Raw genomic sequence first — 15,428 nt, forward strand, 5'->3', positions numbered from 1 at the left:
AATGCAACCATACTCAAATACGACCTTCTTCCTCCCTTTATTCGCTTGCTTAGTGTACTGCAAATTCTTTTTCTCAATATTCTCACGCACTTTCTCATGCAAGCTCTTAACAAATTCAGCTTTCTTCTTATCATCCAAGTTAACCTTTTCACTCATAGGTAACGACATCAAATCCAACGGAGTCAATGGATTAAACCCATAAACAATTTCAAAAGATGAATAATTTGTAGTAGAATGCACACTACGATTATAAGCAAACTCAATAGATAGCAAACATTCCTCCCGATTTTTCAAGTTCTTTTTAATGATAGAGCGTAACAATGTCCCCAAAGTCCTATTAACTACCTCAGTTTGTCTATCAGTTTAAGGATGACAACTAGTAGAAAATAACAACTTAGTTCCAAGTTTACACCTAACTGTTTTTCAAAAGTAACTTAAAAATCGAGTATCCCTATTAGAAACAATACTTCTAGGCATGCCCATGCAATCTAACAATCTCATTAAAGAAAAAATCTGCAACATGCGAAGTATCATCTGATTTTTGACAAGCAATAAAATGTGCCATTTTAGAAAACCTATCAACCACAACATAAATAGAATCCCTCTCCTTCTTAGACCTTTGTAACCCAAGAACAAAATCCATAAAAATGTCCACCCAAGGTTCACTAGGCACTGGAAGTGGGTTATACAAACCATGTGGTTGTGATCTAAATTTTTCCCTCCTACAAGTCTCACATCGCTCACAAATTTTCTCGACATCATGCTTCATTTGTGGCCAATAAAAATGCTCATGCAAAACTTGATATGTTTTTTCCACACCAAAATGACCCATTAAACCACCACCATGCAATTCTCTAACAAGTAACTCCCTAATTGAAGGTTTAGGAATGCATAACCTATTTTTCTTAAACAAGTAGCCATCATGCAAATAAAATTTCCCTTGAGGACTATGCATACATTACTTATACACTTCACCAAATTCATTATCACTAGCATACAATTCTTTCACATGCTCAAAACCCAAAAACTTAGTATCTAAATTAGTTAAGAGAATGTACCTCTGTGACAACGCATCTGCTACCACATTTTTCTTATCTTGCTTGTACTTAATGACGTAAGTAAAAGTTTCTACAAATGCCACCCAATTTGCATGTCTCTTATTCAACTTTTAATGACCTTTGAGATGCTTCAAAGATTCATGGTCCATATAAATCACGAACTACTTTGGCCTCAAGTAATGCTTCCAAGTTTCGAGCACTCGCACTAGAGCATAAAACTCTTTGTCATACGTTGGATAATTCAACGCTGCTCCATTCAACTTCTCGCTGAAATATGCCACTTTCTTTCCTCCTTGCATCAACACTCCTCCGATTCCTAGACCTGAAGCATCACATTCAATTTCAAAGGTTTTAAAAAAAATAAGGCAAAAACAATAAAGGAGCATTAATTAATTTTCTCTTGATTAAATTGAAAGACTTCTCCTGTTCATCCCTCCAATGCAACGGGACATTTTTCTTTATCACTATGGTCATAGGTGCTGCCAATGTGCTAAAGTCTTTCACAAACCTCCGGCAGAATCCTGCAAGCCCATGGAAAGTTCGAACTTGACCAATCAACGTAGGTGTCGGCCAATCTCGAATGGCACGTACCTTTTCTTCATCCACTCTCACACCTTGCGCACTCACAACAAAACCAAGAAATACGAGTTCTTTTGTACAAAACACACACTTCTTCAGGTTAGTATATAAATGTTCATCACACAATGGGGAAAAATCCCGATTTAGTCCCAAATATTTTGGGTCTTGCCCGGTTTAGTCCCAAATACATTTAATGGGCCGATTTAGTCCCAAACGTTTTACTTTTTTTTTTCCCAATTCACTTTTTCGTCCATTTAAGTGTTAAGATAAACGGGATAAACATTACACACACTTCATCTCCCAAATTTCTCCCCCAAATTTCATAAATTTCATCGGCCCTAAATTCTTCTACTGAAACCTACTTCTTCGCTGCTGTCAAATTCCTCATCAGCCACTGCCACCGTAGCCCAGCTGCTGGCCACCACTCCTCATTCAAGGTTTTTTTTTTTGGAAACTCTTTTCTCTGTGTTTTAATTCTCCAAACAATCTGCTGTTTTTTTTCGATCTCTTCATTCAGATACAAACACAAGAATTATATATATATATATATATATATATATATATATATATTCTTTGTATCTATGCATTACCGTAAGAGATGGGGGCTAAGACTTAATCTTAAATTTTATTATTATTGAGCAGCAGATTTTGAGCATATAATAAAAGTTTATATTATCTTATTTTTTAAAATTTGTTTTTTAGTATATTGTTTTTTGAACATATTTATTGTGTAGAATTTTCAGGATGAGTAATGGAGTAATTTTATAAGCATGTTACTGACGTATAATTATTTGGTGGTGTAGAATCTGTATTTGTGGAACGAAAAATGATGATTATGTATAATTCAAAAATTTGTGGAACGAGGCAATGATTAGAATGCGATGTATTTTAATTTTTTTTCCTTTTAGTGTCTTGTTTTGCTGTGCTCACGAAGTTTTTGAGTTCCGAATTCCGATAATAACTTTTTGTTTTTTTTTGTTTTGATGCTTAAATGAAGAAGTAAGTTCCAGCTTCTTCCTCCACGCCTAGTTTCAAAGAAAGGTTGCACGCTACTTCCAGTGCAAGTGCAAGTAGAGAATCTACTCAAGCTGAAAATTTAGCCAAGTTGAAAGATGTGCTGTCAAATTTAGCAAACGAGAACAACAAATGTGCAACGAGTTTTGAAGCAACGATGGAAGATATGAAGAAAAAAATTGAATATTTGAATCTATGAAAATTACTGGTTGATGATTAAATATCTTATGGAAATCTGAGATTTTAGACTTTAACATTGTAGAAGTTGATTTTATTATTGTTAAGGATATTGAAATATGTTGTTGGTCTTGTTTTGTAGTACAATATTATGTGTAAAAAAATTTCTAGAATTAAAATAACTTGTGTTGTTTTAGACTCATCCAATTACTATTTAGTAATATATTAAATATTTAGACACTGGACTTGAATCATGACATTCAGAAACCAAATTCAAATGTGTTTGGAAGTTAACAAGATATAGCCAACTATTTTTTATATACAACCAGAAGAAAATTTCATGTACAGCTGCTCCAACATCAACAATTTTCTAAGAATTATTCAAACAAAATATATAAAATCACATTAATTTCCAAAACCAGAAGCACATTCATTTCAATAAAATCACTCATTTCCAGAACCTGAAAGCACATTCATTTAAATTCACATTCATTTCCAGAACTAGAAGCACATTAATTTCCTGAACCAATAAAAAAAATCCAGAAGCACAGAATAGGAATGTCAACTATTGGTTCAATAATATCTAGGAGTACATTAGTTTGGTGAGGTGCTTCCTCAGTGATGTGGTTAGCTGTTATTCAAACTATGAGGGATTATTTGAGACATAGATTTATCCAAATTCATTAGCTAAAATTCAGGTAAGGCTAACTTCGTTTATGAAATGTGCATCTGTTGTTCCATGGAGGATAGAGTATTTGTCTCTTGAGCTGTAGCTGCTTCCTTATGAAGTTCCTCAAAGACTTGATCAACTGTATGTGTGGAAGATTCAGTTGAGTGTCTAGTCTTTTCGGTCTATTTGTGTTGGATGGAGACTTAGAATGAGACTTGTGTTTCTTTTCAATGAAAGGCTCTGGGATAACCAGTTCCTTACTTGTTTCTCAAAATTTAACTCTCATTTGTAGGGTAATTAGATTAGTGTCCAATTGAGTGAAAAATGATCTGTCCTCATAAGCAGTTCTAGCAGTAGTATAATAATTTTTCTGGAGCTCTGCTAGAATTTGAGTTAATTTCTTGATCCTCATCAGGTCAAAGAAATATTGATTTCTGTCCATGGCTTCTTGAATATCAATAGTTTTGACCATTCTTAGCACAATCTCCTCGTATCGGACAAATCGGCTTAACTCTTCTTTCTTTTTGAGGTGGCGAGCCAGAGTGGAAGTTATATACTTATACCATTCATAATAAAGTGTATCCGCGCTCTGCTTGGCATATTCAAGAACTTCATCCATAGTTAGGTCAATTTGGACTTGAACTGCATTTGAAGGTCTGTCTGCATCTGATGATGAAGCATTTGAGGATTGAAATTTTTCTGTCTGAAGGTCAAGTCCAGAATGAGTGTAATGACCGGCACCGTGATCACCTACTAATCAAAAACTTAGGCATGCAATTAAACAATAAGTAATCATAATCAGAGTAAATGTGGAAACTTAAATAATGTAATACCAGAAAGGTAAAACCTAGTGGCTAATCCTGTAGTCCTGTCTTAGTCACCACCTAATCCCCAAATTCTCAGGATAACAACCTGCAGCTGCCCCATCGAATGGGGTGTCCAGACAATAGAAAATAACTGTATGTGAGCATAAAATGCTCAATACGAGAGTATGAATATGCAATATTATATGTCCATGTTTGCAAGTGTACGGGTACCATGACTCGAGGTCAAGAATATCTGATCATGAACATACTAGGGCCCTGGTTATATAGCACGTTGTGCCGTTGCTTCAGGAGGTGACCTACATATCAAACTGATGTGACCTGACACAAGTATACGTGTCCAACCAATATTGGTGACCTGACACGAGTTCATATGTCCAACCATCCACTGACAAGATATGATAAATGCCCTACTACAGGATATCACAAGAATATAGCTCAAGATGTTCATGCAATGAAACATAATATCATGTCATAATATATTCAAATAAGTCATTCCATATAATCAATGCAACACATAATATATGCATACTCAGTCAGGGTATCTCGAATGGTACTTTCGTACCTTAATTTTACCTGGAAGTCCTAGAAGCATCCATCTAGGTTCCAAGCCTAACATCCACAACTACAATTCATGATAACCATACATCATCTAACATGCTCTAAAAGTATTAATTAAACTATAGCATAATACATATTTTCTATTAGGAGCTAGAACTATACCTTCGTCCCTTGTCAGCCCGCTGATTTTGAATTCCCCAGAGCTTGGGCACAACCATGCTACGATCCCTGGACACCTCGCCAAAGCTCCTCTATTTGGATTCTATTACGGACACTGTCCGTTATATTAAAATATACTAGAACCTACTCCAACTCTTTATATAAGAGTCCCAAAGCCTTAAACTTGAGCCATCATGGGAGAGGAGAGAATTTTGAATGATTCAAAATAAGGAAATCTCGCCCCTATTTATAGAAAGAGTTCGTACGGTCCGATCCTGCATGATATCCACGTTGCATGCATGCGAGTTCGGACACTCCGAACTCCTTTTTGGATCGTTCGATCTCTCACACCCGATACACTTGTATAATTTCCTTTGACACTTATCCGGGTTACTCTTCGGATGGTCCGATCTTACTTCAGATCGTCTGATCTGGCTTAGTGATGTCAGCCATGACATCATCCATCCAATCAACTTAGGACATCTGTCCACTTGAGTTTGGATCGTCTGATCTCCTGATCGGAGCATCCGATTTCCCTTAGCTTCCAAACTCCACTGGTTCGGATGGTCCGATCTTGGGTTCAGATCATTCGATCCATCCAAAAAAACTTGAACCCCTTCTGGAATATTTTGGATGTTTTGGATCCGATTTCTTGGTCCGTTTGATCATATTACAATCTTTTAATCATGTTTTATTAAATCTAAACATGACTAGCAAATTAATCTTGTAAAATGAGACCGGGATACTACAATGAGTATACTCAATGATTTGTGTAGATGAAAGTCCTCCAATGGCCTTGCTGGAGGCAGAATTGTTGGAACAGAAAATGACTTGGAGTGATGCCTGAAGAACTTTGACTTTGTTCTCAGAGTCTTCATCAGTTTGGGGTTCTTTTTTTGGCTTAACACTTTGAATAGGTTCCACCATCATTGGTTGTTTCTCTTTAGGATCAAATTTTGCTTTAGTGCGTTGTTCCTTGAGTGTTTCATTTGAGGAACTTGTAACCATAGAGGCTGGAACGATTGCTGATTTAGGGGCCAGTGATATGATCAGTTTGGTAGGAGAGTTGATCGGTTTAGCTTTGGTGGTCCTTGTATTTTTGGATAGAGGCTTGATGATCTTCTCACTATCATTTTCCTTGATTTTAGATATGAGTAGTTACCTCTTATTTTTGGTGTTTTAATTGGTTGCAGTCTTGGGCTTCTTAGGAATATTAGAAATGGTTGATTCCTTTGCATGAAAGTTGTTTAAATAGTCGGTGTTCATGACTCTAAACTTGTGAAGAAAAGAAGTTTCTTGAAGTGTAACTCCATATTTTCAAGCAGTCTGCTGATTTAGTATGCATATCTGGGTGATTGTTTTGATTGAACCATCATTTGAAAGACGATTTTAAACAGAACATTTTCCCAATTGATTTTGATTCCTTAGCAATAGTCATCATGACCTTGAATTTTTTGATGGTCATTTTAGCAAAATATCCACCTTTGGCTAAAATACTTTTTGCGACAATGTCAGTGAGAAGTTGAAATTCCAATTTTAGTTCCCGTTTGAATGCAGATAGAGAAATAGGATTATCAGAATTTGAGAAAGTCTTTTGCATCTCTTTAAGATCATTCGCAGGAATAATATTAAAGTCAATGATTCCTGAAGTTGGTAAACTGAACGTTTGGGAAAAATACTCTTCATCCATTGCTACAAAATTTCCACCCACGGAAATTTGTAGTTTTGCATCATCTGTTGTAGTACACTTGTGATATAAGGAAACTAAATCTTTCTAGTAGTAGTTCAGAGAGTTTGATTCAAGGAATGAGCGAAGACTAGAGTGCTCAATCGCTTGACAAATTGTAGTGATTCCTTCGTAATTCATATAGAGATTTGAAATCAATGATAAGTGCATTAAGAACATATACGGCAGATGAGGTTGTCATTTTTGCAATTGAATCTGTAAAGAGAATGAACATGTGAGATTGAGGAATCAACGAGAAAATATTCTTAGGGTTTGAAACATGTAAACCGATATAAAAATTATTAAATAATATATATGTATGCATTGGTAAGGAAGTGTGCCAGCGTGGCAAAGAAAATAATTCAAAATTAATTGAAAGTCCACATAGTACTATATGAGCGGGAAAAAGACAAAATTTTCCCTCTAAATTATGCGATATATAAACTATAAATAGATGTTTAATAATCAGGATACACAATTCACAACTTGATAACCAGTCAATAAAAAAAATGGAGAAGGTTGGTGTCGTGATCGGTTCCATGCAACATCCAACTAACTATTGTGATGCATGTAGAGACAAGTATCACAATCTGATGAAGAGTAAGCTTGAGGATCATGTGTAGGGGTGGTTTTTCGGTATACCTTACTACAAATATTGGTATGAAAAAAATTCATAATGATATCGATAGTAAAATTCCGAAACTTTGGTACGAAAAAAATCCATATTGATACAGTATAGATACCGAAAAAAAATTAGTTATACCGAAAAAATGTCTGTATATCAAAAAAATTTCGATATGGTATGCCAAAATTTTGGTATTTCGGTACGGTATGCCAGCCCTAATCATGTGTGGAAGAAGACTATATTTGTATGGCACAAGATTGAAGAAATACGTATGTATCATAACTCCTGCATCCCACCGAGAAATGAGAAGGACGCTAACAATCACCAAGAAAAGTACATGATCAGGCTTGGGGTTGAAGATATCTAACTTATTTTCAAAGATGAAAATGTTCAGTACTTGATGCTCTTCAAGGAACAACGAGCTCTTATTCCCATTGAACGCTCTGATTAGTTAATGGAGCCACCAGTAGTGCCTATAGTGAACCGAGTGAGAAAATTGAATCAACAGATCTTTTATAAGATGTTGAATCACAAACTTGTAAAGTCTATTTGAAACAATGTATGAATGAAAAAAATTTATTTGATGTTCTTATATTCCGAGTTTTCTATCAATATGTGCATAAAATAAGTGAGTAAACTAATTTAAATGTTATAACTCAAAATAATGCTATTTAATGTCAGTTTGAGTAAGTGAATACACGCAGAGACTCTTCACATTCTTAATAATTTTATCTTTATTGTAAGTAACTCTTCGATAACTTTGAGAAAACATCATAAAAAGAGATACTTCTACAGCAATTGTATCACTCATATCACACAAAGAAAATGGAAGAACGAATGAGAGAGTATGAGATTTTTGTTAGTCAAAAGGTAGAGATTTTGAAGGCAAAAGCCCTTTCAATTCAAGCTCGTGGAGCAAGGCTTCTCAGTCCTGTGGAGGCTCATCGGTTGGAGAAGTACAAACAGAGGCTTGGAAATGACAAGTATGTCCTAAGTAGAGAGGGCATCTGTAAGGTCCGGGATTATTTAATTTTAATCCAAGAATATTTATGAAACGACCCACTGTATCAAGACGGGTCTTTTCAGCGTGCTTATGTCCTCACTCACACGCACCCTGAGAAACTTCCCAGGGGGTCACCCATCCTATAATTGCCCCAAGTCAAGCACGCTTAACTTTAGAGTTCTTATGTGATGAGCTCCCGAAAATAAGATACACCTTCTTGATATGAGCAGTACATATTAAATCTTTTAAGCCCTCCTCAACTATGGAGTCCCATACCTACACAGTCTCAGAATCCCCTCTCATTCCGGCACGGGATCAGTTCATTCATGTCTTCCTCCGCCTAGAAGCCTTTCAGGAGCCGCTCATTGTCCGTGCAACCTCTTGGCACCGGCGATCACTCCCCGCCTCCTCAGCCCCGGGCGTCACATGCCCACCAGCTTCCGCTTGGTTCGTCCCCGAACCATACCGTACTAAGAGAGGTCGGCTCTGATACCATTTGAAACGACCCACTGTATCAAGACGGGTCTTTTCAGCGTGCTTATATCCTCACTCACACGCACCCTGAGAAACTTCCCACGGGGTCACCCATCCTATAATTGCCCCAAGTCAAGCACGCTTAACTTTAGAGTTCTTATGTGATGAGCTCCCGAAAAGAAGATGCACCTTCTTGATATGAGCAGTACATATGAAATCTTTTAAGCCCTCTTCAACTATGGAGTCCCATACCTACACAGTCTCAGAATCCCCTCTCATTCCGGCACGGGATCGGTTCATTCATGTCTCCCTCCGCCTAGAAGCCTTTCAGGAGCCGCTCATTGTCCGTGCAACCTCTTGGCACCGGCGATCACTCCCCGCCTCCTCAGCCCCGGGCGTCACAATTTAATTTGGGAATATTTAGATTTTAGATTTAAATTCTAATAGTCTTAAATTATTTTGGATTGAAATTGAATTAAATCACTTGTTCGAGAACTGAATTGCAAATAACAAAGAGTTCAGGGACTAAACTGCAAATAGGCTTATATTTATCAATTCACCCACTTGCACCATCACCATTCTCACATGAATTATATCAGATTAGAGAGGAGAGAAATCAGCAACCCTTCACACGCCATTTTTGATTTCTCAAAGCTCCGATTTTTCGTCATCCGGCTGTCAGAATTTAGAGTTGAATATATATTTGCGATCACCGCTCCGAGAGCTTCGTTTTGGTATAAGTTTTCTTCAGTTTTATTATAATTTAATTTTTAAGTGTTGATGGACTTTGAATATTATTGGTATATATGTTCATGAGCTAGTACCGATTATCTATTCGAAGACGGATCGAAGAGAGAACGCTGATTGAAATTGTTATGATTTTTCTAATGAAATTCGAAAATGGTCATTGCTGATTTTGCTGGTATTTGATGTCATTCTTGCTGATATGTTGAGGTTATGACTTGTATAATATTGATATATTGATATATTTCAGTTCCGGTTACCGATTTTGATACTGTTATGCCGCCGGTTCAGAAATTGTTAGACTTTTGAACTATTGATTGAGTTGTGCTATAGTTGAGTTGTTTGCTGATGTTTATAGCACATTGATACTTCATTTTCAGATTTGGTTGACGAACACAAGAACTCCGACTTCGAACTGGTAGAAGTTTGATCAAGCTTGTGGATTGAGCTAGCTTGTTATCAGTATTTAGGTATGATTTGACGACGATCAAATTGGGGATTAGCGTCGAGATGAATTGCCTCTCGATCCCTTAAAAATCACACATTGCTTTGCATTACATGTTTATATGTTTGATTATGCATTCCTTGAATATTATAACATGATTGTTAAGCTATGATAAGATGATTGTGTATTGTGTCATCTTATGGTGCATGTTGAGCATAACTTTCATTCTAGCCTTGCCATGATATCGTCGATGAGTTATTAGCTTCGATATCAAGTATCAGAGATGAGTTTGAGCCTGATAATGAGTTGATGCATTTTAGGATCTAAACCGTTGTCTTCTATTGAGCCTTGATCCTTGATATCCTTGCCATTTGCCCTTGAATTTCATAGTTGTGATTTATATTTGAAATGCATGAATCTTGCCATATATGTTTCATTATATGTTTTCGTCGTTTTATACTAAGTTTTATACTTACCGGTTTGTCCGGATATTGCTTTGTCTTTGTGTGTGCATTGCAACAGGTGATTCAGGGCCAAGTCATAGGATGCCATGAGCTTTGGGAGAAGTTTAGATATGGAGACTTCGGGTTTGAGTCATAGAAGTTGTTGTCCAACTTTTGTTATATATTAAGTTGAGAATGTATTTATGATGTCAAAACTTGTGTAAATCTACTTTTGAAAACTTAGAACTAAACTTGAATACATGTAGCATCTTGTGAGCTTGATGAATGAATAAAGTTGTTAACTTTTATGTACATCTTGTTCTTGCATGTATAACATTTTTCGTATTGAAGTATATGTTGAAAAGTAGCAAGAACACAGCAAAGGGTAGCACAAGAGGAACTGCAAATTTTGGAGCAGCACCAGGCTCGCTCTAGCAGCACTTTTAGTGCGCTCGAGTGAGGCTAGTGTTGTGCTTGCTCGAGCACGTCCCGCTTGAGCGGCACAAATAGTGCGATCGAGCGAGTCCATGTAAAAACAAATTTGTGATGGCTTGACTACTTCATTGCTCGGTCATAATTAAAAATAATGGTCCAATAAGAATCGAGATGAGCACCCGAGGTCCCCACGTTGTTTGGTATCAAAGCCTAAGTTGTCTTGAGTCGACATTAGAAGTTGAGCGGGGTAGATTGAATCGCATGAATTCATTATGCATGAGTTTAATGCATTGTTTGATTTTTTGAATTCTATGCAAGCCTGATCTACTTTTTGCAATCACATGTGTTGATGCTAGAATGTTCATCTTTTGCACTTATGTGATTGTATACTTATGGAATTTATTGGCTAAACATATAAAATGAAAAGTGTTGTGTGATGGGAATAGAGTATACTCATGAGATTAAAGAGTATGAGATATTGGAACTGAGAATATGATGATGTTATTTGCTGAATTGTTGTATAATCTCAGTCTATCAGCTATGCCTCCCCGAAGAAAACGTAATGTTCCACAGGTACCTCCGATTGAGCAAGGAAGTACTACTGCTACTCCTATGGATACGACTGCTACTCCAATAGAAGTATTGCTGAAGCGATTTCAGTCATTCAAGCCATCGTTTTTGAAAGGTACGGAAGATTCTGTAGTATGTGGAAGCTGGCTTGACGATATTGAGAAACTGTATGATTCCCTTGATTATTCTGATGACCGTCGAGTTTGATTGGTTGTACATCAACTGCATGATGTGGCTAAAAGTTAGTGGATTATGACTAAGAAAGCTTTGGAAAACCGAGGTACTGTTATTACCTGAAATGTGTTTAAAACTGAGTTTTTCAAACGTTTCTTTCCTACGTCATACAGAAAAGACAAAGGGGCAGAGTTTGCTAATCTGAAACAGGGTAACATGCATATTGAAGATTATGTTGCTATCTTTTCTACCTTACTCCGATTTGCACCTCATATTGCTTATAATGAGGAAGCGAAGGCCGATCAGTTCATTAATGGCCTTAATCCTGATGTCTTTACTTTGGTAAATGCGGGGCGACCTAATAATTTTGCAGATGCCCTAGACAAAGCCAAAGGAGCCGAAGCTGGTATTAACAGATAGAGAGGCTTTTCATTCATGTCTCAATCTCCATCACATCCACAACCACAACCACAACCATTGCAAACTCAGGTACTATTTCCATAGCAACAACAAAGAAGATATGAGGGTGGTGGTAGTGGTAGCAGCCGAAAAGAACGTTTTCATTTTAAACCCAAAGGTAAGCAGTTTAAGAAGACTGGAAGCAGTTCTTCGAGCTCTAGTGGTTCAATACAATTCAGTTCCGCTCCGATTTCAGGGTATTCTGATTGGTTTTGCAACAAATGCGGGGGACGACACTCCAGTGATAATTGAAAAGGAGTCACATGTAATTGTAAGCTGTGTAACATGCCAAGACATTATGCACGAGTGTGTCCTACACGTGGAGCTGAAACATCACAGAGTGGTAGTACCACAAGATTTTCAACTCAACCTGACAGGAAAACTCAATCTGTGCATTCATTTCAAGCTCCAAGTAGACCAACCCAAAGCAGGAAAGGAGAGAGCCAAAGTGTAGTTCAACCTTCTCGACAACAGGTGAGAGTTTTTGCACTTATAGTGGATCAGGCTCAGGCTGCACCTAACGATGTGATTGCAGGTAACTGTACTATTTATGGTTATCCTGCTTATGTGTTGATTGACACTGGTGCATCGCATACCTTTGTTGCTGAGAAATTTGTTGCTTTGCATGATTTACGTATTGAGCCTTTATCTTTTGTATTTGCTATTTCATCGCCTATGGGAAAAGATAAGATATCTGTGAGCTTAATCAGGGGATGTGAACTACAATTTGATGGAAATGTACTTGACCTTGATTGAATAGTACTTGGTGTGTCCGATTTAGATTGCATTATTGGCATTGATTCACTAACAAGTACAGAGCCACATTTGATTGTTTTCACAAGGTGGCCAGATTTAGACTAAACATGACTGATGATTGGATATTTTATGGTAAGGGTTATCAAGCTAAGATTTCTTTGATTTCTAGCTTATCTATGGCACAATTATTGCAAAAAGGTGCTGAAGGATTTCTTATCTATGCCATGGATATGTTGAAAGTTAGTCCTGAATTAACAGATATTCCAGTTATCAGAGTTTGCTGATGTGTTTCCAGATGAAATTCCAGGTTTACCTCCAACCCGTGAGATTGATTTCACTATTGAGTTAGTGTTAGGTACGTTACCTATATCTATAGCTCCTTATAGGATGTCACCAATTGAAAAAATTGAAAGAGCAACTCGATGAGTTGTTAGCCAAGGGTTACATTAGACAGAGCGTTTCACCTTGGGGTGCTCCGGTTCTATTTGTAAAAAAGAATGATGGATCCATGAGGCTATGCATTGACTACCGTCAACTAAATAAAGCTACGGTAAAGAATAAATTACATTACCTTGAATAGACTATTTGTTTGATCAATTGCAGGGTTCTTCAGTATATTCCAAGATTGATTTGAGGTCTGTGTATCACCAGTTGAGGGTAAGAGAAGCAGATGTGTCTAAAACTTCTTTTCGAACGAGGTATGACCATTACGAGATTATCGTTATGCCATTTGGATTAACAAATGCTCATGCAGTCTTTATGGGTTAATGAATCGAATATTTCAGAAATATTTAGATGAGTTTGTTATAATCTTTATCGATGATATTCTGATCTATTTTAAGAATAAGACTGAGCATGCAGAGAATTTGAGAGTTGTTTTGCAGATTTTGCGAACTGAGAAATTGTATGCTAAACTGTCCAAATGTGAATTTTGGCTAGATAGAGTTGTTTTTCTTGGCCATGTGATTTCAGGAGACAGTATATCAGTTGATCCTATCAAGTTAGAGGCAGTTATTAACTGGCCTAGACCTACGTCTGTGCCTGAATTCCGCAGTTTCATGGGATTAGCTGGGTATTATCGTCGATTTATTAAAGGTTTCTCCACCATTGCAAAGCCGATTACCCAGTTAACTCAGAAGAATACTCCTTACCATTGGACAGATGATTGTGAAGCGAGCTTTATTGAATTGAAAAAAGAGACTAACCAGTGAACCTGTGTTAGCTATTCCATCAAGTACATGTGGTTTTTACAGTTTATTTTGATGCATCTCACAAAGGTTTGGGTTGTATTTTTATGCAAAATGGTCATGTAATAGCATATGCTTTGAGACAACTAAAATCTCACGAGACCAGATATCCCGTACATGATCTTGAACTTTCAGCTATTGTCTTCGCTTTGAAGATATGGTGTCATTATTTTTATGGTGAGACTTTTGAAATTTATACTGATCGTAAAAGCCTGAAATATATATTTTCTCAAACTGAATTTAATATGAGACAAAGATGTTGGTTAAACTTTTTGAAAGATTTTGGAAATTCTAATGCAGCTGCCGATGCTTTGAGTAGACATGTTTGTGATTTGTCTCTATCTACTATGAGTGTATCTAAGTTGATAGAAGATTGCTGTGTTTTTGGCTTGGATTTTGATATAGATGTACAACTATCCGAGTTTATGCAATCCAAGCTGAGCCTGAATTATTTGTGAAAATTAAAGAAGCATAGAAAGCCGATCAGAATATTCAGAATTCAATTGAGAAAGTCAGATCTGGACACGAATAAGAGTATCAGGTCAGTATTGATGGCGTTTTGTTTGTGAATAAACACATTGTTGTGCCTAATGTTGCAGAATTGAGATATCAGATTCTGAATGAAGCACGTTGTAGTAAGTTTAGCATTCATCTTGGTGGTAGAAAAATGTATAATGATTTGAAACAGCAGTTTTGGTGGAAACAGATGAAAGCTGATGTGACAAAATTCGTACAAATGCTTAAAATGTCAACAGGTAAAAGCTGAGAGAAAGAAACCAGGTGGTTTATTGCACAGTTTGGCAGTTCCGAAATGGAAATGAGATCATATCACGATGGATTTTGTCACTAAGCTACCACGATTTTCAAGAGGATGTGATGCAATTTTGGTGATCATTGACAGATTGACTAAGTCTGCTTGTTTTATTCCTTATCAGATGACTTATCATCATGATCAGATGGCCAATATCTATATCCGAGATGTGGTGAGATTGCACGGTGTGCCTAAGTCTATTGTATCAGATCGAGATCCTCGATTTACTTTTCATTTTTGGCATAGTCTCCAAGAAGCTCTAGGTACGCGTTTATATTTGAGTACAACTTATCATCCTCAAACATATGGGCAATCAGAGCGAACTATTCAGATTCTGGAGGATATGTTGAGAGCTGTCATGCTTGATTTCGGTGCGAGCTGGCAAGAATCTTTGCCACTTGTTGAATTTTCTTATAATAACAGTTACCAAACAAGCATTGAAATGGCTCCATTCGAAGCACTGTATGGTAGGAA

The 15,428-nt window shown here is 36.9% G+C and overlaps 1 protein-coding gene across 1 annotated transcript; it reads left to right on the plus strand.

Moving 5' to 3' along the window:
* The first annotated feature begins 12,201 nt into the window (after positions 1–12,201).
* LOC140889861 (uncharacterized) lies at positions 12,202–14,107 on the plus strand. Its single transcript, XM_073297598.1, has 3 exons — positions 12,202–12,411; positions 13,155–13,251; positions 13,869–14,107. The coding sequence occupies exons 1-3, from the start codon at positions 12,202–12,204 to the stop codon at positions 14,105–14,107; spliced, it is 546 nt and encodes a 181-aa protein (XP_073153699.1).
* Positions 14,108–15,428: the final 1,321 nt, after the last annotated feature.

Source organism: Henckelia pumila, chromosome 3, assembly GCF_033568475.1.
Source record: "Henckelia pumila isolate YLH828 chromosome 3, ASM3356847v2, whole genome shotgun sequence".
NCBI lineage: Eukaryota > Viridiplantae > Streptophyta > Magnoliopsida > Lamiales > Gesneriaceae > Henckelia > Henckelia pumila.